The sequence below is a fragment of the Pygocentrus nattereri genome, chromosome 6, assembly GCF_015220715.1.
Source record: "Pygocentrus nattereri isolate fPygNat1 chromosome 6, fPygNat1.pri, whole genome shotgun sequence".
In the NCBI taxonomy this organism is placed as follows: domain Eukaryota; kingdom Metazoa; phylum Chordata; class Actinopteri; order Characiformes; family Serrasalmidae; genus Pygocentrus; species Pygocentrus nattereri.
This window is the reverse complement of record NC_051216.1, coordinates 43,961,799-43,988,692: the sequence shown is the minus strand read 5'-3', so window position 1 is coordinate 43,988,692 and position 26,894 is coordinate 43,961,799. Positions and strand designations below refer to the sequence as shown.

At 40.8% G+C, this 26,894-nt stretch overlaps 1 protein-coding gene across 1 annotated transcript in view; it reads right to left on the bottom strand.

Annotated features, from left to right (window-relative positions):
* Positions 1-26,894, bottom strand: part of ptpn4a (protein tyrosine phosphatase non-receptor type 4a) — an 89,556-nt gene that overhangs the window by 33,662 nt on the left and 29,000 nt on the right. Inside the window, exons 3-9 of the mRNA XM_017703016.2 lie at positions 17,801-17,908; positions 15,576-15,618; positions 15,397-15,475; positions 14,379-14,423; positions 14,200-14,252; positions 1,700-1,820; positions 364-451 (exon numbers count right to left, since the gene is read on the bottom strand). Of these exons, the coding sequence (XP_017558505.1) occupies positions 364-451; positions 1,700-1,820; positions 14,200-14,252; positions 14,379-14,423; positions 15,397-15,475; positions 15,576-15,618; positions 17,801-17,908 (537 nt within the window). The remainder of the gene's footprint in view (positions 1-363; positions 452-1,699; positions 1,821-14,199; positions 14,253-14,378; positions 14,424-15,396; positions 15,476-15,575; positions 15,619-17,800; positions 17,909-26,894) is intronic.

The window sequence follows — 26,894 nt, the reverse complement described above, 5'->3', positions numbered from 1 at the left end:
CAGTAGATCAGCAGTTTCTGAAATACTCAGACCAGCCCGTCTGGCACCAACAACCACGCCACATTCAAAGTCCCTTAAATCCCCTTTCTTCCCCGTTCTGATGCTCGGTCTGCACTTCAGCAAGTTGTCTTGACCACCTCTACATGCCTGAATGCACTGAGTTGCGGCCGTGTGCTTGGCTGATGAGCTATTTGTGTTAACAAGCAATTGAACAGGTTAGGGTACCTAATAAAGTGGCCGGTGAGTGTATATTAAGCACGATTGCTTTAATGTACCTTTAAATTGCCTTGTGTGTAAGCACCCTGATCAGGTTACAGGTGAAGCTTGGGGCTATAGAATGAAATGGGCTGCGGATTCACTCACCCTTGCATAGTGCAGCTCAACCCCGTAGAGCTCCAGCGAGCGCGCTGTGTTCAGGTAATTAAACTCGGACTCGGCCGGACTCAGTCCACTGCAGAGGAGAGGAAGAATTAGGTGCGGAGATGCATTCAGAATAGAAACCGGGAGATTAGAGGAAGCTGTGCAACAGACTCTGAACGCTCCAAGCTACACAGCTGCACATGAGCCATTTTGGTGAAACTACAGCAGCAGACAAAACAAGCTTCATCATGAACAAACATGATTTCCACATAGAGTGAAGAGAGTTTGGCTGCAGGTTCCAACCAATGAGCGTATGTGTCAATGTCAGTGGCTCAGCTCCTTTGTGATTGTAGCCTCTCACTCTCATTCCCACAATTTGTGGATTCCTGTTGCAGTGAAGTCTCTCGAGGAAAACTTCAGCTCCACTCTATTGTTGCTTTTGTCAGTCTGCTGCTCATTGATTTATTCACAGGCTCCTGCAAGCACTGTCCAGAGTGGTCTACAGATGGTATTGCTTTAAAAGCTGCTCGCAAGCTGTATGTGAACGAAAGGGCTACAATCACAGATCAGAGCAGCATAAAGTGCACCGCAGCTGGGCTTCAGCCTGGAAAGATTATCTTGTTAACTTTTTATTAACACTTCAACCACTGCTACTATAGAAGCTGAAACCCTGTGCTTTAGCCGGGTGTACATCTGTTAAACACAAATTTCAGGAATATGCAAATGTAAACTTAAATTTTATTCCCAGTTTCCAGAACAGGTTAACACGTTCAAAGCACGATAGCATGTAGCATCATATGATCTGTTGCATGTTTTCGATGAACCTGTGAAATAGAAACTAATGGTTTTGAAAATGTATATGGGGAAATAGAGCTCCCTCGTTGTTAACTTTGGGGGTCTTAGATGTAGCACGATGTTATAACTAACACCCTGGTGTGTTGGCTGTACTGTAGCCTGACTAGCTCTCACTGGGAGTTGTTTACACACTTCTAAACTGCTATTTTATGCGCTACTTTACAGGAGGTAAATAATGCAGGTGTGAATTCTGAGCATTCTGTAATCAAGAGCCCTGAAATAAGTTCTTTTCATGGTACAAAAGCAAATGAATAAGAGAAATATCTGGCAGTTAACTGACAAAATTCACAGAGGATATTGTTATGGGAATATAGATGACGGCCACAGCTTGTTATACATAAAAAGTGCACCTCATGTCGGGTTGAGCCCTGCTCTCTCTTACTTGTGTTTCTCTCTATATTTAACAGGTTAATATGAGTGTGCAATATTGAAGAATGCAATAACCTGGACAAGAGTTTCTGTCCAGTGCAGAAGACGGGCTCACCTGTGTTGCTGGTGATGTTTGGCCACTTCTTTCTCAAAGCCCTGTGGCTGGCTGGGGATAAAGGAGCACTCTGAAAGGTAGCCGGAAGGATTTTCTGCCTCACTGTAGTCCCCTAGCTCGGCTACAATGCAAAAAAAAAAACAAACAAAAGCAAACAAACACATTATACAGAAGCGTCATCTAAAGCCAGGGTTACACTACACGGCAGGCCGAGTCCGTGTTGGTTGGCTGTGGTCTGCAGATGTTTGGGTCAGTCAGAGTCGACAGTTTTGTGCCTGAGAGGCGCAGACTCAGAATTACAGCCTCCTGATCTCGTTTCAGACCAGTCAGAGTTTATCAAACGTTTGAATTTTTTCGACCCGACTCTGAGTGTATTCTAGTGTAAACTGGTCAACGACTCAATCTGAACAGATTCCCGCAACAGCCAATAAAAACTGAGCGCGCAAAAGAAGAAAATGCAGCAAGTAAACAAAGAAAAATGGCAAAAAGTCTCTCACGTGTGGAGCGGAGCTTTTTACTGAGCTGAGTTTAAGGCATGAGCATAACTCATAATAACGAGTTTTGGTACCTTTAAAACGAAAAATAAATAAATAAATATTCCACACATCACATTTTTAAATCCATGAGCCTCTTAAACACGTTTACTTGCTGCTTCTTTACTGTTTCTGCGCAAAAGGCAGAGAAAACAGCAGCAGCTCTGCGTTTGTTTATGCACCTCTTCTCGTAACGGGAGAACGCGAGAGTTTGCGAGAGTTAGCGCAAGTACCTTTCAGTTCAGCAACAGCTTAAAAGCTGAACAGTTTGTCTTTTAGAATCTGTTAAGACTTTAAAAGTTTTTTAAAAAAACCCTTTTGAAACATGATGTTCAGTGAACGGAGTTCAACACGCACTGGCTTATTTTCACCAGCGCTCTCAACCCTGAAACTGGATAGCTGTGAAAAGAAGTGTTAGCAGCGCTTTAGACTTAGTGGTCCATAAAAGCACTTAAACACAGACCCACAAGGATCAATTCGGCTTCATTTACTGACAGCAAGCAAGCGGGGCATTCGCAGAGCTCCAACAGTAACCAGCTTTCATAATCGAGCCAATGACAAACGCATTCATGCCTCTAATTTCGCCAGCGGTTTCGAGCTATTTCGTCTGTTTTACATGTTTTAAACAGGATTTCTGCAAAATACATAATACTGAATTCTATTCTATATTGTTTCTGCTATCATTCTTATTATTGTACTGTTTGTTTGTATTGTACTGTATCTTCGAACTGTTATTATGCACATACAGTAAACAGATAACTTAATAAATACACCTCCTGTTCTTTACAACACAGCTGTGTTAAGTGATCAATATTCTAGGCTGAACAGACAAATGTATGTAAATGTGACTGTTTTTGCAGCTTAGTTTTGAGTTATATGGTCTGTATGGACATTCGGAAACAGCAATGTTTACAAAATATATCAAACTTTACATTATACTTCATACTTGACTTTATTTAGAAAATAAACTCTTCATACTAACAGCTGTATTTATAGTTATAATACTGCTTGTATAGAAACACTGATCAGACATAACATCATGACCACCTCCTTGTTTCTGCGCTCATTGTCCATCTTATCAGCTCCACTTACTGTACAGCTGCACTTTGTAGTTCTACAGTTACAGACTGTAGTCCATCTGTTTCTCTGATACTCTGTTACCCTGTTCTTCAGTGGTCAGGACCCCCATGGACCCTCACAGAGCAGGTACTATTTGGGTGGTGGATCATTCTCAGCACTGCAGTCACACTGACGTGGTGGTGGTGTGTTAGTGTGTGTTGCACTGGTCTGAGTGGATCAGACAGCAGTGCTGCTGGAGTTTTTAAACACCTCAGTGTCGCTGCTGGACCGAGAACAGTCCACCAACCAAAAATATCCAGCCAACAGCGTCCTGTGACCGCTGATGAAGGACTAGAGGATGACCAACACAAACTGTGCAGCAGCAGATGAGCTGTCGTCTCTGACTTTACATCTACAAGGTAGGAGTGTCTAATAGAGTGGACAGTGAGTGGACAGTGTTTAAAAACTTCAGCAGCGCTGCTGTGTCTGATCTACTCAGACCAGCGCAACACACACTAACACACCACCACCATGTCAGTGTTACTGCAGTGCTGAGAATGATCCACCACCCAAAGAGTACCTGCTCTGTGAGGGTCCATGGGGGTCCTGACCGCTGAAGAACAGGGTAACAGAGTATCAGAGAAACAGATGGACTACAGTCTGTAACTGTAGAACTACAGAGTGCAGCTATACAGTAAGTGGAGCTGATAAGATGGACAATGAGCGTAGAAACAGGGAGGTGGTCATGATGTTATGCCTGACCAGTGTGCAGCTATATTTTGTAGCCTCTCTGTATTCCTTACAGTTAAACAGGCTGTTATTGTCACTGTACCTTTAAAACTAATTTATGTAAATACACTCTGTTCTCAGTGGCTGAGCTGTATTGAGTAATCATGTCTATCGCAGTAACAGACCCTGAGAATTAAAGCAGAGAGATGGAGATGGAGACTGAAGGCTGACGCGCTGGTTCAAATCCCTTCTGACCTACTTAGCGGCTAAACTACATGGTCAAAACCCCCCAGAGTGTCTGAAGAGCTCTTTAAAGACCAAGGCAAACGCATACAGTCCAATCTGTCAGGAGTCAGTCGTTCTTATTGAGGTCAATGTGGTGACGAGGGGGGGTCAGTGAGTAGACGCCCTGCAGGGGGGTCCAAAATACACACACACACACACACACACAGCTTGCGCTGAAAGATTAATTGTTTTTAAATTCTTCTCCCTGTTCAGCTATCCACCAGACTATCCATCCATCCATCTCCCTGTTCAGCTATCCACCAGACTATCCATCCATCCATTCATCTCCCTGTTCAGCTATCCACCAGACTATCCATCCATCCATCTCCCTGTTCAGCTATCCACCAGACTATCCATCCACCCATTCATCTCCCTGCTCAGCTATCTACCAGACTATCCATCCATCCATTCATCTCCCTGTTCAGCTATCTACCAGACTATCCATCCATCCATTCATCTCCCTGTTCAGCTATCTACCAGACTATCCATCCATCCATTCATCTCCCTGTTCAGCTATCCACCAGACTATCCATCCATCCATCCATCCATCTCCCTGTTCAGCTATCCACCAGACTATCCATCCACCCATTCATCTCCCTGCTCAGCTATCCACCAGACTATCCATCCATCCATACATCTCCCTGTTCAGCTATCTACCAGTCTATCCATCCATCCATTCATCTCCCTGTTCAGCTATCTACCAGTCTATCCATCCATCCATTCATCTCCCTGTTCAGCTATCTACCAGTCTATCCATCCATCCATTCATCTCCCTGTTCAGCTATCTACCAGACTATCCATCCATCCATTCATCTCCCTGTTCAGCTATCTACCAGTCTATCCATCCACCCATTCATCTCCCTGTTCAGCTATCTACCAGTCTATCCATCCATCCATTCATCTCCCTGTTCAGCTGTCCACCAGACTATCCATCCATCCATCCATCTCCCTGTTCAGCTATCCACCAGACTATCCATCCATCCATTCATCTCCCTTTTCAGCTGTCCACCAGACTATCCATCCACCCATTCATCTCCCTGCTCAGCTATCTACCAGACTATCCATCCATCCATCTCCCTGTTCAGCTATCCACCAGACTATCCATCCATCCATTCATCTCCCTGTTCAGCTGTCCACCAGACTATCCATCCATCCATCCATCTCCCTGTTCAGCTATCCACCAGACTATCCATCCATCCATTCATCTCCCTTTTCAGCTGTCCACCAGACTATCCATCCACCCATTCATCTCCCTGCTCAGCTATCTACCAGACTATCCATCCATCCATTCATCTCCCTGTTCAGCTGTCCACCAGACTATCCATCCATCCATCCATCTCCCTGTTCAGCTATCCACCAGACTATCCATCCACCCATTCATCTCCCTTTTCAGCTGTCCACCAGACTATCCATCCACCCATTCATCTCCCTGCTCAGCTATCCACCAGACTATCCATCCATCCATTCATCTCCCTTTTCAGCTGTCCACCAGACTATCCATCCACCCATTCATCTCCCTGCTCAGCTATCTACCAGACTATCCATCCATCCATTCATCTCCCTGTTCAGCTATCTACCAGACTATCCATCCATCCATTCATCTCCCTGTTCAGCTATCCACCAGACTATCCATCCATCCATCCATCCATCTCCCTGTTCAGCTATCCACCAGACTATCCATCCACCCATTCATCTCCCTGCTCAGCTATCCACCAGACTATCCATCCATCCATACATCTCCCTGTTCAGCTATCTACCAGTCTATCCATCCACCCATTCATCTCCCTGTTCAGCTATCTACCAGTCTATCCATCCATCCATTCATCTCCCTGTTCAGCTATCTACCAGTCTATCCATCCATCCATTCATCTCCCTGCTCAGCTATCCACCAGACTATCCATCCATCCATACATCTCCCTGTTCAGCTATCTACCAGTCTATCCATCCACCCATTCATCTCCCTGTTCAGCTATCTACCAGTCTATCCATCCATCCATTCATCTCCCTGTTCAGCTATCTACCAGTCTATCCATCCATCCATTCATCTCCCTGTTCAGCTATCTACCAGACTATCCATCCATCCATTCATCTCCCTGTTCAGCTATCTACCAGTCTATCCATCCACCCATTCATCTCCCTGTTCAGCTATCTACCAGTCTATCCATCCATCCATTCATCTCCCTGTTCAGCTATCTACCAGTCTATCCATCCATCCATTCATCTCCCTGTTCAGCTATCTACCAGACTATCCATTTGTCAAGTCCATCCATCCATTCATCCATCCATCCATCCACCTATTAATCTTTACATAACCATCCTTCTACCCATCAGCGTCTGTCTACCATTAATCCATCCACCGGTTTATCTTTCTATTATGCATTTTTTCATCCATCTGTTCGTCCTCCCATCTACCCATCCATTGCATACTCATCTGTCTATCATGCATTCTTCCATTTGTCTATTTATCTCCCCATTTGTCCAGCTCTTTGTTTGTCCATCCATGCATCCATTAACTTCTCTATCAATCTATCCATCTATTTCTCTCTTTATCTGTCCATTCACGTGTTCATCTTCCTATTCATCCATCCATCCACCCTTCTATATTTCTGCCATCTATCTTCTATCAATTCTTCTACCTATCCATCTTTCCATCCATTCATCCAGCTGTCTGTTATCCATTAACATTCATGTCTATCCATCATCTATTCATCTCTTTATCTATCCATTCACATGTTCATCTCTCTATCCATCCATCCATCCATCCGCCTATCCAACTTTCCATCATCCATCCGTCTGTCATCTATTAATATGCATCTATTCTTCATCTCTTTATCTATCTATTGACTTGTTCATCTCCATTTATCCACCCATCCATCTTTCTGACATCCATTTTTCTCTTCACACATCTCCATCCATCTGCCTATCTTTCCATCCATATATCCATCTTTCCCTCTACCATGCCTTCTTCCTTTTACTGCTCATCTCCCTATCCATCCATCCGTCATCCAATAACATATCCATCTGTCTATTCATCTCTTTATCTATCCATTCACCTGTTCATTTCTCTATTTATCCATCCATCCACCCACCATCTATTTTTCTCTTTATACACGCATCTATCCACCCATCTTTCCATTTGTACATCCATCTACTTCGCTGTCACGTCTTCTTCCTTTTACTGCTTACCTCCCTTACCCTTCCATCCATCCATCCATCCAACTGTCTGTCTGTTATCTATGAATATGCATCTGTTCATCTCTTAATCTATCCATTCACTTGTTCATCTCACTATTTATTTATCCATCCATCCACCCATTTATTTATCTTTTTTCACATCCATCCATCTATCCGTCCATCTGCCTATCCATCTTTGCATTTGTACATCCAACTACTTCTCTCGGTCATATCTTCTTCCTTTTACTGTTAATCTCCCTATCCTTCCTTCCATCCCTCCTTCCATCCCTCCTTCCACGTTTGTTAAGTGATACAGTGATACTGGCCTTTGTAATACTGAAACCACCGATTACCATATTATGCAAATGAGCCTCTGACAAATCCTTATATTTTGTGCTGTAAACATCCAAACCAACCTCTGACCTGCTCAGCGTTTCCGTGGGTGTTTAAAAAGATCCAACTAAATCACATTCATTAGCTCAAAATAACGCAGGCCAATCCACATCATCACGGATTCACCACTTCGTGATAAATGCAGTGCGAGAAACACTGAAATTACAATGCACAGCATTTTTTTGTCTCTAATAACTGTGTAGTTACACATCAATAACATGTAACAACACTAACTACTAATGATTTAAGCCATGTTACAGATGGATTACAGAAGTAATTACATGTGCATTCATTTCAGTTCTGCCTTATGTAATAGTCTTTTTAATACACTACAGGTAACCTAATTACATCACATTAATTACCATTGTATAATTACCTCTGTAACTGCATTGTACCTATATAACGACTGAAGCTGATACACATGTAATTACATAAGATGTACTTCTGTAATAGTGACTAAATCATTAGTAATTAGATTGTTGCATTTTGTTGTTGACATGTAACCACACCGTTATTAGAGACTTCATATAAAGTGGGACCCAAATTTTTGTGTATGCAGCTCTGACAAACATATAGGGTGAGCTGGGGTGTGTTATATAAAGCGTGTTTCAGAAGCTGCGAGTTCCTGTGTGCTTTACAGGCTGGAGCTTGTTAAGCCGTGTGTGTGTGCGTGTGTATGTGGCTGGAATGTGCTGTGTTGGCTGTGCTGTGCTCTGGTGGCTTAAAGTGGGGGGGGGTTCAGGGGCAACTTAAGAGTGTGTGAGGCTGCAGAAAAGCACAGCGTGGAGGGTTTTCTGAACTACTGTGTGGGTGGTGCAACAACAACGAACTCATAATAGTAAGGGTTAATTAAGAAAAGTGCGTGGGAATGAAAAGCGATCACTAACCTCGCTTTCTTTAACCGTCTTTCACGAAAACCACTGCCAGCGATCGATGCTAGGCTTCTGGGCGCATCTAATCAGAGTACAGTGGGTGGGGAGGGGCGTGGCTTGTGCAAGGCATGCGCCCAAATACAAGTAACTCGCCTTAGATTTACCTTAACAACTAATATGGCTTTATTTGAAAATATACACCAACCGGCCACTTCATTAATTATACCTCCTTGTATCCACACGCTGTCCGTTTTATCAGCACCACTTACCATAGAGGAGCACTTTGTAGTTCTACAATTACAGACTGTAATTGTTATCCTGTTCTTCAGTGGTCAGGACCCCCATGGACCCTCACAGAGTGAGTGGGTCAGACACAGCAGTGCTGCTGGAGTGAGAATAGTCCACCATGCAAAAACATCCAGCTAATAGCGTCCTGTGACCACTGATGAAGGACTAGAGGATGACCAACACAAAATGTGCAGCAGCAGATGAGCTGTCGTCTCTGACTTTACATCTACAAGGTGGACCGACAAGGTAGGAGTGTCTAATAGAGTGGACATGGAGTGGACACTCAGGCTTTAGCAGAGCTCAGTAACACTGAGATTAATAACTGATCACATTGATTTATCAGTCTACTCAGACTTTAGCAGAGCTCAGTAACGCTGAGATTAATAACTGATCACATTGATTTATCAGTCTACTCAGACTTTAGCAGAGCTCAGTATCACTGAGATTAATAACCGATCACATTGATTTATCAGTCTACTCAGACTTTAGCAGAGCTCAGTAACACTGAGATTAATAACTGATCACATTGATTTATCAGTCTACTCAGACTTTAGCAGAGCTCAGTAACACTGAGATTAATAACTGATCACATTGATTTATCAGTCTACTCAGACTTTAGCAGAGCTCAGTAACACTGAGATTAATAACTGATCACATTGATTTATCAGTCTACTCAGACTTTAGCAGAGCTCAGTAACGCTGAGATTAATAACTGATCACATTGATTTATCAGTCTACTCAGGCTTTAGCAGAGCTCAGTAACACTGAGATTAATAACCGATCACATTGATTTATCAGTCTACTCAGGCTTTAGCAGAGCTCAGTAACACTGAGATTAATAACTGATCACATTGATTTATCAGTCTACTCAGGCTTTAGCAGAGCTCAGTAACGCTGAGATTAATAACCGATCACATTGATTTATCAGTCTACTCAGGCTTTAGCAGAGCTCAGTAACACTGAGATTAATAACTGATCACATTGATTTATCAGTCTACTCAGGCTTTAGCAGAGCTCAGTAACACTGAGATTAATAACCGATCACATTGATTTATCAGTCTACTCAGGCTTTAGCAGAGCTCAGTAACACTGAGATTAATAACTGATCACATTGATTTATCAGTCTACTCAGGCTTTAGCAGAGCTCAGTAACACTGAGATTAATAACCGATCACATTGATTTATCAGTCTACTCAGGCTTTAGCAGAGCTCAGTAACGCTGAGATTAATAACTGATCACATTGATTTATCAGTCTACTCAGGCTTTAGCAGAGCTCAGTAACGCTGAGATTAATAACTGATCACATTGATTTATCAGTCTACTCAGGCTTTAGCAGAGCTCAGTAACGCTGAGATTAATAACTGATCACATTGATTTATCAGTCTACTCAGACTTTAGCAGAGCTCAGTAACGCTGAGATTAATAACCGATCACATTGATTTATCAGTCTACTCAGACTTTAGCAGAGCTCAGTAACACTGAGATTAATAACTGATCACATTGATTTATCAGTCTACTCAGGCTTTAGCAGAGCTCAGTAACGCTGAGATTAATAACCGATCACATTGATTTATCAGTCTACTCAGGCTTTAGCAGAGCTCAGTAACACTGAGATTAATAACCGATCACAGTGATTTATCAGTCTACTCAGACTTTAGCAGAGCTCAGTAACGCTGAGATTAATAACTGATCACATTGATTTATCAGTCTACTCAGGCTTTAGCAGAGCTCAGTAACGCTGAGATTAATAACTGATCACATTGATTTATCAGTCTACTCAGACTTTAGCAGAGCTCAGTAACGCTGAGATTAATAACTGATCACATTGATTTATCAGTCTACTCAGACTTTAGCAGAGCTCAGTAACACTGAGATTAATAACTGATCACATTGATTTATCAGTCTACTCAGGCTTTAGCAGAGCTCAGTAACACTGAGATTAATAACCAATCACATTGATTTATCAGTCTACTCAGACTTTAGCAGAGCTCAGTAACGCTGAGATTAATAACCGATCACATTGATTTATCAGTCTACTCAGACTTTAGCAGAGCTCAGTAACGCTGAGATTAATAACTGATCACATTGATTTATCAGTCTACTCAGGCTTTAGCAGAGCTCAGTAACGCTGAGATTAATAACCGATCACATTGATTTATCAGTCTACTCAGGCTTTAGCAGAGCTCAGTAACACTGAGATTAATAACTGATCACATTGATTTATCAGTCTACTCAGGCTTTAGCAGAGCTCAGTAACACTGAGATTAATAACCGATCACATTGATTTATCAGTCTACTCAGACTTTAGCAGAGCTCAGTAACGCTGAGATTAATAACCGATCACATTGATTTATCAGTCTACTCAGACTTTAGCAGAGCTCAGTAACGCTGAGATTAATAACTGATCACATTGATTTATCAGTCTACTCAGGCTTTAGCAGAGCTCAGTAACACTGAGATTAATAACCGATCACATTGATTTATCAGTCTACTCAGGCTTTAGCAGAGCTCAGTAACGCTGAGATTAATAACCGATCACATTGATTTATCAGTCTACTCAGGCTTTAGCAGAGCTCAGTAACACTGAGATTAATAACTGATCACATTGATTTATCAGTCTACTCAGGCTTTAGCAGAGCTCAGTAACACTGAGATTAATAACCGATCACATTGATTTATCAGTCTACTCAGGCTTTAGCAGAGCTCAGTAACGCTGAGATTAATAACTGATCACCACATTGATTTATCAGTCTACTCAGGCTTTAGCAGAGCTCAGTAACACTGAGATTAATAACTGATCACATTGATTTATCAGTCTACTCAGACTTTAGCAGAGCTCAGTAACACTGAGATTAATAACCGATCACATTGATTTATCAGTCTACTCAGGCTTTAGCAGAGCTCAGTAACGCTGAGATTAATAACTGATCACATTGATTTATCAGTCTACTCAGGCTTTAGCAGAGCTCAGTAACACTGAGATTAATAACTGATCACATTGATTTATCAGTCTACTCAGGCTTTAGCAGAGCTCAGTAACGCTGAGATTAATAACCGATCACATTGATTTATCAGTCTACTCAGGCTTTAGCAGAGCTCAGTAACACTGAGATTAATAACTGATCACATTGATTTATCAGTCTACTCAGGCTTTAGCAGAGCTCAGTAACACTGAGATTAATAACCGATCACATTGATTTATCAGTCTACTCAGGCTTTAGCAGAGCTCAGTACCACTGAGATTAATAACCGATCACATTGATTTATCAGTCTACTCAGCCTTTAGCAGAGCTCAGTACCACTGAGATTAATAACCGATCACATTGATTTATCAGTCTACTCAGACTTTAGCAGAGCTCAGTAACACTGAGATTAATAACCGATCACATTGATTTATCAGTCTACTCAGCCTTTAGCAGAGCTCAGTACCACTGAGATTAATAACCGATCACATTGATTTATCAGTCTACTCAGACTTTAGCAGAGCTCAGTAACACTGAGATTAATAACTGATCACATTGATTTATCAGTCTACTCAGGCTTTAGCAGAGCTCAGTAACGCTGAGATTAATAACTGATCACATTGATTTATCAGTCTACTCAGCCTTTAGCAGAGCTCAGTACCACTGAGATTAATAACCGATCACATTGATTTATCAGTCTACTCAGACTTTAGCAGAGCTCAGTAACACTGAGATTAATAACCGATCACATTGATTTATCAGTCTACTCAGGCTTTAGCAGAGCTCAGTAACGCTGAGATTAATAACTGATCACATTGATTTAAAAAAAAGAGGAAAAGGACTGTTCGGATTGTTCTCAGCGCAAAGTTCAAAAGCCAGCATCTCTGATGGTGTGGGGGGTGTCTTAGTGCCCATGGCAGGGGTAACCTGCACATCTGTGAAGGCCCCATTAATACTGAAAGGTCCATACAGGTTTTGGAGCAACGTCTGCTGCCATCCAAGCAGCGTCTTTTTCAGGGACGTCCTGCTTATTTCAGCAAGACAATGCCAAGCCACATTCTGCACGTGTTACAACAGCGTGGCTTCGTAGTAAAAGAGTGCGGGTACTAGACTGGCCTGCCTGCAGTCCAGACCTGTCTCCCATTGAAAATGTGTGGCGCATTATGAAGCGCAAAATACGACACCGGAGACGCCGGACTGCTGAACAACTGAAGCTGTACATCCCAACTTCTTTGGAACGTGTTACAGGCATCAAATTCAAAATGAGTGAATATTTGCAAAAAAACAATAAAGTTTATCCGTTTGAACGTTAAATATCTTGTCTTTGTAGTGTATTCAATTGAATATAGTTTGAAAAGGATTCGCAAATCATCGAATTCTGTTTTTATTTATGTTTTACACAACGTCCCAACTTCATTGGAATTGGAGTTGTATTTACAAGCATTTTCAAATGTTTTCTTTATGTCACTGAAAATGAACACGAGGCAAAAGACCAAACACTTTTCGGTACCAAACACAGGACGAGGATGTTCTAATCATGTTCAAAACCAGGTTCAAGGCTACGTTCACACAGCAGGTAAAAATACGATCGTTTTCCTCAACATGACACAGATGTTACACAATTCCGATTTGAGGCGCTTTCATATGTGGTACTGAAATCCGATCCGAATTAGATCTGCAGCAATGCGACTTTTACGTCAATCCAACTGGACATTTGGCATAATTTCGCGCTGCTGAGGCTCAAACATTTAGGCTGATGTTTCTGTACCAAAAAAATACAAAAGACTCGTCGCAGCCGCGTCGTATTCGAGCTGCAGCGCCAAAAAAATGTTGAAAGAATCCGAGGACGCAAACTAAAGAAGTGGCTGTGGCCAAATAATGGACCCTTTTTTACGGCAAACTCGAACACATTTTGGGTGATGAGTCCAGCTGTCGACCACTGGAACTTCATAATTGCTCCTGTGATGCTGGTGAAGATGAAACTGAAAGCTCCGGGAGCGACAGGCGTTCGCTGGCCGTCACGACTGTTGACCTCCGGTTGAGCCACGCGGGTCGGTTTAGGAGCTGATCTGTTCAGACTGATGTCGCATACGGACCACATTTAAAAGACAATGTGAACAGACAAACAAACCTGCTGTGTAAACGTAAACGTAGCCTAACAGCCTTGATTCAGTCGTTCTCTGTTAAAGAAGTTCATACTTACATTGAACAGCATAGGAAGCCAGCAGCGCTGCAGTATTGTGCGGACAGGGCAGTCTAAAAGAAACCGAACAAACATTAATTAACTGAACAACTTGTGCTCATAGGGAAGGTCGACTAGATTTATATTCGTCAGTAATTTGTATTTAGCAGAAATGGATCATGAACAGGCTTGAAACTCACCTCCCACTATGTATGTCCTGCTTGATCTGCAAAAAATACAGGTACCTTGGGGGACAGAGAGAGAGAAGGTTTAATTACAAAGGATTTCAGAGCATTTCAGCTGGTGTGTTGGAATTATGTAGAAAAATAAAAAAACGACAAAAATGCAGACACATGGCTTTTCTTTGGACAGCAACTACACACACACACACACACACACACACACATATATATACACACACACATATATACACACACACACAAAGACAGTGATTTTCTGGATGTTTGTGTGTTTGTTTAACCATTTCCAAGCCTCTCCTCGAGGAAGCCCAGTATTATATGTAGTTAAAAAGCAGCTCCTGGTTTGACCAATCAGTGCTCAGTAAATTGAGCTCATGATGTAATTGATGATATTAACGAGTCTCTGTGGCGGCTGTGAAGGTGTCGAGGAAAAATACGGACCCAAGAAATTCTTGTTATTTTTATTGTTTTTATGTTTATTTGAATTACGAATATGACTTTATTCTAATGTATATCGTGATAAACTCCCTGCTGAGGTCAACTGTTTAAACATTTGCTTAGATGCCTAAAACTTTCGCCCAGTACTGTATATCTACAGCCTAATAAACACCCTCATTTATGCATAATTTGCCACATACTGCATATCTATCTATATATCTAAATAGATACACACAGTACACATACAGTATGTGGTAAGTAACGCATATAAATGAGGGTGTTTATCAGGCTGTTTCATCCTGTAATACAGAGGAGTAAGAATTGAAAATATGCATATAAATCATGCAACCTGAAAACAAATCAGCGCTGACTGATGAAGTAGCTTTTAATCATCTATTTTAATGGAGTGAAACTGTACATTCATCGCATCGTTAAACAATTTAACCGCAGCTGTGTTTGAACCGTCTAGGCTGAATGTGCTTCGTGCGACAGTCTCCTGGACGTAAGTACTATTGCCGCAGAAATCCAGAAGGTCAGGGCAGATTTCAAAGGCACTTAGTGTTCATTCTCACGTCCTTACCGCGTATACTCTTCCTGAAGCTTGTTGGGGTCACTGACAAAAAACTTCACCCGGAAGTTCAAATGATGAGGAGAGCCCCCTGGCAAAGGAGAACGTGTGAACATGTGAATAAAAACGAGGATGAAAGCCAATCAGGTGAAATAACCGTGTGGTGAGGAGTCTCGGGGAAATTCACTCACTTTTTAATTGCTTCCTGATGGGTTTGTTTGGATCCAGCCACCTCTGTAAAATATTGATGAGATGACAAGAGAAAGGATGGAGACTCAATAACAAGGCAACAGTCCAACACAATGCCATTCAATAATTCAGCACAACAGTTCTCTAGTGAGCAGAGGCTGGAGTGTAATTACAGCACAAAAACACCACTAACAGCTTTTAACTCCGATTCAACTCCGGCAGAACCATTTCAGCCACATGCGGACATACGGGGAGATAATGTGACAGCCTGCCGTCGATACTCCGATTACTGTGGGGGAAAATCTATCAAAGCCATTCATGTCAATAAACCACACCTACCGAGGTCATAAAATATGCAAAATATTTAAATATATTAAATACTACAAATACACACACTAATCTTCAAAACAGTGATATGAAAGAGAAACTCAAAGGTTTACAATATTTAGTAGGAAGCTACAAACCTGTAAAAACCAGTAAAACCAGTAAAGTTTAACATGTCAAGAGTGTTAAAGAAAAGTGTAGATGCTAAAATGAGAGAAAACAGTAAAAGTTATTTTAAATTAAATTATAATCCATATGAAAAATTCCTCTGTTTTTAAAAGGGGATTCAGTCTCACCCAGAGAACAGAAATGACTGCACACACGTCACAAAGAAAGATGACAAGACACTTCCATTAAAAGGAAAACTATGAAACCCTTTAGAGCCCAGTTCGTAACATCGTTCAAGTTATTATTGATTATAAAATTTAAACAAAAAAAACAACTGGAGTTGCACTTTTCAAAGCTTCAGAGGGAGGGAGGGAGGGAGGGAGGAAGGAAGGAAGGAAGGAAGGAAGGAAAGGAAGGAAGGAAGCGAAAGGAAGACAGGAAGGATGGGAATGAAAGAAAAGAAGGGAAGAAAGGAGGGAAAGGAAAGAAAGGAGGGAAATGAAGGAAGGAAGAAAAAGGAAGAAAGGAAGGACCGGAAGGGAAGAAAGGAAGGAAATAAGGGAAAGGAAGGACGAAGAGAAAGGAAGGACTGGAAGGGAAGAAAGGAAGGAAAGAAAGGAGGGAAAAGAAGGACGAAAAGAAAGGAAGGACTGGAAGGGAAGGAAGGAAGGAAAGAAAGGAGGGAAAGGAAGGAAGAAAAGAAAGGAAGGACTGGAAGGGAAGAAAGGAAGAAAAGAAAGGAGGGAAAGGAAGGAAGAAAAGAAAGGAAGGACTGGAAGGGAAGAAAGGAATGAAAGAAAGTAGGGAAAGGAAGGAAGGAATGGAAGGAAGAAAAGGAAGGAATGAAGGGATGAAAGGAAGGAAGAAAAGAAAGGAAGGAAAGGAAGGAATGAAGGGATGAAACAAAGTTTAGAAAGGAAAGGAAGGAAGGGAAGAAGAACGGCAGGAAGGAAAGAAAGGAATCAAAGAAAAAGACAACAATATATTATAAATACAAATTATAATAACAGCATTAAATACAAAGGAAAAAAGAAAAACTGAGAAAAAAGAAAAAGGAGACACAAACTAAGAAAAACAACAGGAAAGGAACAAAAAGAAAAAGAAAGAACAGCAGGAAAAGACAAAAAAGAAAAGACGCAGTAATAAACATGAAAATTAACTATAAACAACAGCAAGTGAATGTAAACCTTTCAGGAACAACGCATAAAGAAAATTAGGCAACACTTTATTTGGATCGTCCACTTTAGATACTTCATTTACTTTCAAGTTACATTCAACTAAATAGCTACTAAACTGACCATCACTGACCATCAATAATAGACCATCACTAAACCTGCTCTAATCCTAACTCTAACCCAGCCCTCACCCTGGTCCTGATCCCAACCCTAACCTCACCACTGCTTAGAACCAACTGTCAACAGATGGGTTCTTATCAATCTATAGAGAATCTATAGGGGACTATCCAAATAAAGTGAGACTGAAAATGATGTACAGCAAGAATCAATTCAACTGATCTAACAGCTCATATCACGTACAGAGAAGCAGCTGTAGAGAGACGACCTGTTTGAGGTCACCCTGTGTATAAAAGTCAACCTTAAGGAATATTCTAGGTCATATTGTGGCGATAAAGCGGAGAAGGTTTGCCCCACATTCTGATATGTAGGCCTGCTTCAGCAGAGCTGTCCATTTCCACCGTGAGGCTCATCTATAACGGCTTAAAGGATCACGAGTATGAACGCTCGGGGATAGAGCTGCTTAGCCCAGGCCCGGCTCCCCGTGTGACCTCTGAACTCACCGGACAGTCGGAGGAATCGTTGGCCAGGTGCAGCCCAAAATAATCTCTCTCGGTCAGCTCCAGGTGCTTAAAGACTGCGTCCAGCAGGACCTGTCCTTGATCGTGCTTCTGCAGAACCAACACAAACACACCACGAGAGAGTCAATGACAGGAGCCCAGCGGAGAGGCTACCACTCAAAAACCAACAACAGTGTAATTTCACCAAGGAAAGGAACGTAGTGACCGCTTCTGACCACTACTGTCACGACAACCTGTCAACCTGACAGGCCTACACGTTTCTGACATCACATCGGCTCAAATAAGATTCTTTAGGAAACAGTTCAGTAAACAGAAACTCTCACATTTCAATCTGATTCATTTTAATTGTCTGAACCATTCGCAATGTACACAGCACTAGACGGTGGATCACTGTTGTGAGGATTTCACTGCATTCAGCCACGAGAGCACTAGTGAGGTCAGCTACTGATGGTGGACGATCAGTTCTGGATCTCCAACTCATCCCAAAAGGTGGTGGAGCTCCATCACTTCAGAGAACACAGTTCCTCTGCTCCACAGGCCAATGTTGGCGGCTTTGTAGCCACTTGGCCCATGCCTGGCTTTGGTGACCTCCAGAGTGCTCCATTCTATTGGTCAACGCTTTTCTACACTCTCAGATAAAAAGGTAGTAAACTGTCATTGGGGCAGTAGCCCTCTTTTGACTGGTCTCGTCTCAGTACCTTTAGTCAGGGAACATAATTGTACCATAATCCATTGAAATGATACTTTCTAAGCTGTACTGACTCCACACACCCCGCCTCGCCTCCAGGCTTTAATTCTACTGTTCGGTTATGAAAAAGGTACAAATATGAACTTTTCACCTGGAAAAAAAAAAAAATGTATGTAAGGTACATAATTAGACCTTAAAACCACTGGTGTACCTTTATGGGAACATTTACATTGTTTGTACCACAATGACACAAAAATACACCTGTACAGAACCTTTGTTTCTAACAGTGCACGGTGATTATGCAAACTGTGAGCATGCAACTGAATGCAGTGCGTACAGCTTAGGCTACGTTCATGTTACAGGCCTCTTTTCTCAATTCCGGTTCACATTTGTGTCGATCGCCTAAATGCAATCGCTTCTTTAGACCCTTTGAATCTGCTTTGTGACACAGTTTACTCACATTGAACAAGACTTTCACTGCACAGTACCACCTCTTCTCAATCTATGAATCCCATCACGCACCCCGCAGGTATTTAAAGCCCAATCATCACTGCAAAGTACCACCTCTTCTCAATCTATGAATCCCATCACACACCCCGCAGGTATTTAAAGCCCCATCATCACTGCAAAGTACCACCTCTTCTCAATCTATGAATCCCATCACACACCCCGCAGGTATTTAAAGCCCCATCATCACTGCAAAGTACCACCTCTTCTCAATCTATGAATCCCATCACGCACCCCGCAGGTATTTAAAGCCCCATCATCACTGCAAAGTACCACCTCTTCTCAATCTATGAATCCCATCACGCACCCCGCAGGTATTTAAAGCCCCATCATCACTGCAAAGTACCACCTCTTCTCAATCTATGAATCCCATCACGCACCCCGCAGGTATTTAAAGCCCCATCATCACTGCAAAGTACCACCTCTTCTCAATCTATGAATCCCATCACACACCCCGCAGGTATTTATAGCCCTATCAATTTCGTGCAACGCCATCTGCCGGAGCCTTTAAGTTGCTACCACAAACTGATTTTTTTGTCCGAGAGGCTTCTCTATTTATGTATGCGTGTGTACACAGAGTCATCAGGTGAACATGAGTTTGAATCCCGGTGGTCTGAAATAAAGGCCCCAACTTATCTTTGCGTTATCTGCGTTACCAGGTCACTAATGTCAGCCAGTATTATCAGCTAACTGATGCAGTCCGACAGGCTGCACCTCCAACACAACTGCTGTTTCTCGGCTGAATGTAGCAGTTGTAACAAAACACAGGGAGGAAATTTCCGGCACCCAAAACTCAAGGCGGTTACTGAGCATTAGTCACCGCTTAGATTTTATTTTTGGGGAAAAAAATATGAGCAGAAGTTCCAGGCCTTTGCCTCAGTGCTTCCTTCCCTGCCCACAGCCTTTTGAACAGCTTCCTGAACCACACAGATTTGCAGTGGAAGTCTAAACTGGAAGTGTGGGCTACCTGCAGAATCCGGTGTGTGTGTGTGTGTGTGTGTGTGTGTGTGTGTGTGTGTGTGTGTGTGTTCATATTTTTCAGGCCAAAAATGTTCAGATTTTTGTAGAAAAACCAGAGACTAACAGGACTACAGGATCAACCAACTCCTGACTTTGCAAAGTGCTTTTAAGAAATGCAGCATATTTAATTTGTCCAAACCTGAAAAAGCAAAACTTCATAATAAAACAAAATAAACACATTATTACAACCTATAGATACACAGATCATCCTCCACTATCCACTGAAGTTCGCAGTCAAAATGCCATCAAGTTTCAGCATCAGGAAATACGTTTATTCCACTTATTTTCCTCTTCACCTGAAAAATGAATAACTTGTTTTTAATGGCCATTTTGCACAGCACTGTAGGTCCTCATTTACATATATACATTGTACAGGACATAAGTATGACCCAACGTCCTGTCACTGTAGAAAAACAATGAGTGCATGTGTTTGTGTGCATGCTGGGTTAGAGTAGCGTCTGAGGAAATAGCTGGAAGCAGGAATGTGCTGGGGCTCTCGTAATGAGTGTGTATGATGACACTAATAGCAGCGCTGGAGGTTTTCTGGTGCTCTCTAAAAGACACTCAGGAGCAGCAGGACTCCGCCGGCTGCCCAGAATTGTTAGTCAAACTTGCAAAAGCAGTGAGAGGAAGACCTAAATCATGTTTTATTTACAGGAGCTGAGGAGGAGCAGACAAAACACGGCCCAAAAATACAAGTCACACTTTGTGAATGTGGCTTTAAGAGGACACCTTATAGCGCATCTGCAACCGATGAGTTCTTTAATGGATTTACTGGTATCAGCACAGACACGGCTGGGTCACACTTCACCTGGACTCTGCTACAAAACATTGACAATCAGGCCAGGACAGGCTTTATGCAGTAATATAACTTTTTTTTTTTTTTTTTTTTGGAAAAAAATAGTCCTTTAATTTCAAAAAGGAAAAAAAAAAACTACTTTTTTCAGTAAAACGCCTCATTTCTGGACAGCCAAAGTAAAAATGACCACACTTTATCCCTTTAGTCAAGAAATGCTTTGACACTTAGGTACGTTTTGCCTAGACTTTTAACTTTTTTAATTATGTATTTTTTTTATGCATTTGCTGTTTTACATGCCGCTTTCCGATGAGCAGTAAACTATTCCATCCAACTATGTGGTGGGTTAGTGTAGTGGTTAACACCTCTGCCTTCTACGCTGTAGACTGGGGTTCAATCCCCGACCAGGGCAGTACCCTAATACACTATACCAATAAGGGTCCTTGGGCAAGACTCCTAACACCACCTTGGCCTACCTGTGTAAAATGATCAAATTGTAAGTCGCTCTGGATAAGAGCGTCAGCCAAATGCCGTAAATATAATGTAAATGTAATATATAGAAAATGTCAAATGTAAATATTCATAAATACATTTACAGCATTTGGTTGACGTTCTTATCCAGAGGGACTTTCAACTTTACATTTTGTACACAGGAAGGCAAAGGTAGTGTTGGGGGTCTTACCCAAGGACACTCATTGGCATAGTGTAGGCTGCTTACCCAGGTGGCACTGAAGCCCAGCCTACAGCAGGGAAGGCAGAGACGTTACCCACTACACCATATCAACCACCTGTGAACAGTCGTTCACCTGCGTGACCGTAATACTTCCTTATAGATGAACTATATGCATGAATGGAAGTAGACCACTTTGCATTTTAAGTCTCAAGATTGACATAACAGGCATTTCATTCCCGTTAACTTCCAGCACTTTTCTGAGTTAAAGACAAAGCGTAACGAATCAATCTTTGGTATAACAGTGCAACAGTCAGTTAAACACAATAACCAATGCACAATTATACTTGTGCCTTCTCCAATACCATAAGGAGGGAAGAACATCACTAAAAATATAGTAAAACCTCTCCTTAAGAGGATAACAGTGCTAGCACTTAACCCCAAATGAGTTAGATATTAACATATTGGCACATTTCAAAAAAGACATACAGTAAAAGGAGAAAGAACAACAAAGTGAAAAATATATGAGCTTAAAAACGCCCAAGTACAGGCCAAACGTGCCCAAGTGTCGAAGAACTCAATGACCGAAGGAGTAAAGTTGGTCATTTTTATTCTGACTGTCCGACGAAGTAATATAGTTTTTTCAAAATGAAAAGTGAGGACTTTTATTTTGAAAACGACTCAGTAAAACGAGTCCATACTGATATCATGTAAAACATGCACGCTTCACGAATGTTATGAACGTGTTGCGTACGTTGACACCCCTCAAGTGCTGCCAAGACTCATGTATATTAAACTCAATTGTATCATGTGGCAGGACTAGTTATCCCAAGATAAATCTCTAAATGTCACCAAAGCGATCTAAACTCAGGCTCCTAGATCTGAACGGCCAGCAGCGGTGCAGAAGAGCGAGGGGATGAATAAGGAAAGAAGGAAAAGCAGAGAAGGGTGTGTGCATCTAAAATCCTGTGAAGGAAGAGGGACAGGACACTGGGTTTAAACAGAGCACGACAGAACCACAGCAGCAGCTCTGAGAAACAAACTGCCAAACCCCAAACGCCACTAAAAGTGTCCGGTGAAGGCAGCTGCAGCGCCTCGACTCGGTGGGGGTGAGCGGGATTAGGCGGTGACTGTAATGTAAAGCTAACGGAGGGAGATAGATGGGCGTCGAGCGGTGGAGGTGGTCCGAGCGGAGGAATGACAGAAATGCGAGCAGACAGGAGGCGGCTTGTCCAGGAATCATCTCAACACAGGAGAAAGGCTTCTAACGGTTTCAACAACAGGAGCTCCGCACTGAGAAGACAGTCAGATCTAAGCCCTCGGAACTGTTTCAGAGAGACACATGGAGAATGACGCCCTGGATCACCGTCCAATCATTTAATATAAACATCCTAAACCACACTCTCAAAAAGGTGAAGCTTCTTCAAGGGTTCTTTAGTAAAGTCTATAAAGAACCATGAACACTGAAAGAACCCTTTGCATGAGGGTTCTATGCCACAGCAAAAAAGGGTTCTTTTATTGTTATGCATCAAGTCGGTAACAGTAGAGGAACCCTTTCTACGGGAGGCAAATCCGGCCAAAAAAGAACTTAAAATTAAAACAATAAAATGTAAATGCAAACCTCTTTCTGCCATTTCTTTTCCAAACATCTGCGCAAACATCCGGCCAAAGTTGGAAATGAAATGAAATACCTACATTTGCATTTTCATTTTTTTTAAAACTAAAAATAAAAACAGCTATTTTCATTTCATGTTAGCGGTTATTCTGGCATTTCAGACCTAAAATGAAAAAGCTAACAGAGAAAAGAAAATCTAAGCTAAACTTTGGCTTTTCTACATGAAAAGCGTAATATATGTCAAAACTAAAATCAAAATACAACGTTTACGTTTTTATTCTTTTTTCATAGCAATCGGACGGTTTGTGGTTCAGTTTTCGTTTTGAGTGTCAGAATAAAAAGGCAAATGCAAACGAACCTGCTGGAGATTTACTTTTCATTTCCCACTTTCCTTTTTGGTGTTCAAACTGACCAACATGCAAATATATGTTAATTAGCACAAGGTGGGGCTACGGGGAGTCAGAATGGCATCATTCCTCAAGGTAAAAGCCTTCGAGTCTCGAGAAAAAAACAACGTCAGGTCTCAGATCTGAACATCAGACCAAACGGTCTCAGAGAAAAGGCATCAGACCGAACGCAAGCCTGGTCGAGCAAATACTGGATTGTGTAACTTAGAGAAAAAAAAAAAAAAGTGTTTCTCGATATAAATGCCAGGATAACATTTCCAGTTTTTTCTGAGGCCGTTTGGTCTCACGGCATTTGGTCTGAAGTTCAGTTTCACCAGATCTGAGACCTGACAGTGATTTTTCTCGAGACTCGAAGTCGTAGAGAATTTACTCCCAATTTATGGCATATTTTTTATTTCTATATCAGTCATAGTTTTATAATAAACACATCCGACAATCTGAACTACTTTTGGAAATGTTCTATACCACCCAAACATTTTTTCTAGAACCACATGTCCAAGCCAAGAACCTTTAGGAACCTCTATCCTCTATTTTTAAGGGTGTACTTACAAAAGCCTGTGTTAGCATAAGCATCTTGAATTGAGCGTCTACTTATTATTTAAGAAACTTTTATAAATAACTCGGTAACTACAATAAATTATTCAGTACCTTTTATTAATTATTAAGTAACTACAATTAATTATTCAGTACCTTTTATTAATTATTCAGTAACTACAATAAATTATTCAGTACCTCTTATTAATTATTAAGTAACTACAATAAATTATTCAGTACCTTTTATTAATTATTCAGTAACTACAATAAATTATTCAGTACCTCTTATTAATTATTAAGAAACTACAATAAATTATTCAGTACCTTTTATTAATTATTCAGTAACTACAATAAATTATTCAGTACCTTTTATTAATTATTCAGTAACTACAATAAATTATTCAGTACCTCTTATTAATTATTCAGTAACTACAATAAATTATTCAGTACCTTTTATTAATTATTAAGTAACTACAATGAATTATTCAGTACCTTTTATTAATTATTAAGTAACTACAATGAATTATTCAGTACCTTTTATGAATTAATAAATAACTACAATAAATTATTCAGCATCTATGAATTATTCAGTAACTACAATAATTAATTCAGTTTCTTCTATGACAGTAACTATGTTAAGTGTTTAGTATCTTCTATGAATTATTCAGTACTTCTAGGAATTAGAGCCGGACAAGACAAGCCCATAATATCATGATACTTCAGGATGTTATCACAATAATGAAGTCTACATGGTCTTGTTGCACAGCCCTACTATGACTGTTCAGCAACTACTATAAATTCTTTAGTTATTCTGTATCTACCAGGATTTATTCTGTAACTACTATGATTGGGCCCAGTGGTCACGGTTGCATGCCTACAAAGAAGATGCTGTGATTTAGCTAGAAAATTTACAGGTATGCTTGGACTTTTTGGCTTTTTCGCCATCATTCCAGACGTAACGCACCACTACGGACAAACAAACAATCCGAAATATTTACAACGATCTCTCCCTGAACGTTCCCAATGTCTGCAGCCGTAACCTCCACAACGCCAACACCGGCCTTCCTGTTTGTGTCCGTCAGCGTTCCTCTTTGACAGCTTCTTCACCTTCTCTAAACGATTTGTTCTTTCTGTTCATGGGAGCACGACGCTCGACGGGGCCACATGGTGGAGATATCTGGGTCAAAGAGGTTTAGCAACAAAAAAAATACGAGACCAGACAGCATGAGAGTCAGTTTGATCACCCAGATGGTTATATGAACGCAGGCTTTCCTGGAAATGCTGGGAACAAACCATAGAGCAGCACATGAGCAGAGAGGAAGTAGTTTTTATTCATTTAACTGATTAGTGCTGGTTTCGTAAGCTTTCCTTCGCTGCTCCGCTTCTACTGGACAATTAACTGTGTCAAACTTACTGTCTTTGCCTGGGATCCGCTCGGAGTGTCGCCTTATTATTCGTGGTGGTGGTCAATGTTGGTACCAAAGGGAGCTGCTACTGTAAATGTTTATGGATTTTAAACCGTTCTTTCAAAACAATCTGAGGCAGGAAATGACCCAAAGTGCAGTTTACTGCCCTGGATACGATGAGAAAAGTGACCGAAACCAAAACGGAAAAAAAAAAAAAAAGAACACTGGAACAAACTGCCATGGTTGTTATGCTCATTATGTACTACTAAAAAATTAATATCACCGTGCGACACCCAAGTTGATACACCAGTACAAATCATCTAGCAACAAACTATTAATTACTTCGCAACTACTATGAATTATTCAGTATCTTCAATTAATTATTCAGTAACTACTATGAATTTCTCAGTAACTACTATGAACTATTCTGTAACTACTAAGAATTTCAGTATCTCCTATGAATTATTCAGTATAGTCAATGAATTTTTCAGTAACTACGATTTTTTCAGTATCTGTGAATTAGGCAGTATCTCCTACAAATTATTCAGTATCTTCAATTAATTACTCAGTAACTACTATGAATTATTCAATATCGTCAGTGAATCAGTAACTATGAATTGTTCAGTAACTACTAAAAATTTCAGTAACTACTATACATTTTTTCAGTACAGTCAATTAATTTTTCAGTATCTCCTATGAATTATTCAGTATCTTCAATTAATTGCTCAGTAACAACTATGAATTACTCAAGTAACTACTAAGAATTACTCAGCAGCATCAATGAAATTTTCAGTAAATACTATGATTTTTTTCCCAGTATCTCCTATGAATTATTCAGTATCTATGAGTTGGGAAGTATCTCCTATGAATTATTCAGTATCTCCTATGAATTATTCAGTATCTCCTATGAATTATTCAGCATCTATGAGTTGGGCAGTATGTCCTATGAATTATTCAGTATCTTCTATGAATTAATCAGCATCTATGAGTTGGGCAGTATGTCCTATGAATTATTCAGTATCTTCTATGAATTAATCAGCATCTATGAGTTGGGCAGTATCTCCTATGAATTATTCAGTATATTCTATGAATTAAGTAGCATCTATTATAAATTATTCATTATATCCTATGAATTATTCAGTAGTTTTGATGAATTATTCAGTATCTATTCAGCATATTTTATAAATTAGAGCTGGACAACAAAACCGTATTATCATGATACTCCAGGATGTTTATGATATTTATCATATGATCTGCCACAATATTTTTTTTCTGTCGTCCGACAGGTTGGAACAGACGTAGCACCACATTTCAAACATACTACCCAAAATTGTAAACACATAACTGATCACGATAACAGTGTGTAAGAGTCATATTGCCCAGCCCTTCTACAACTTATTCAGAATTTGCCATTTATTATTCAGTAACTACTA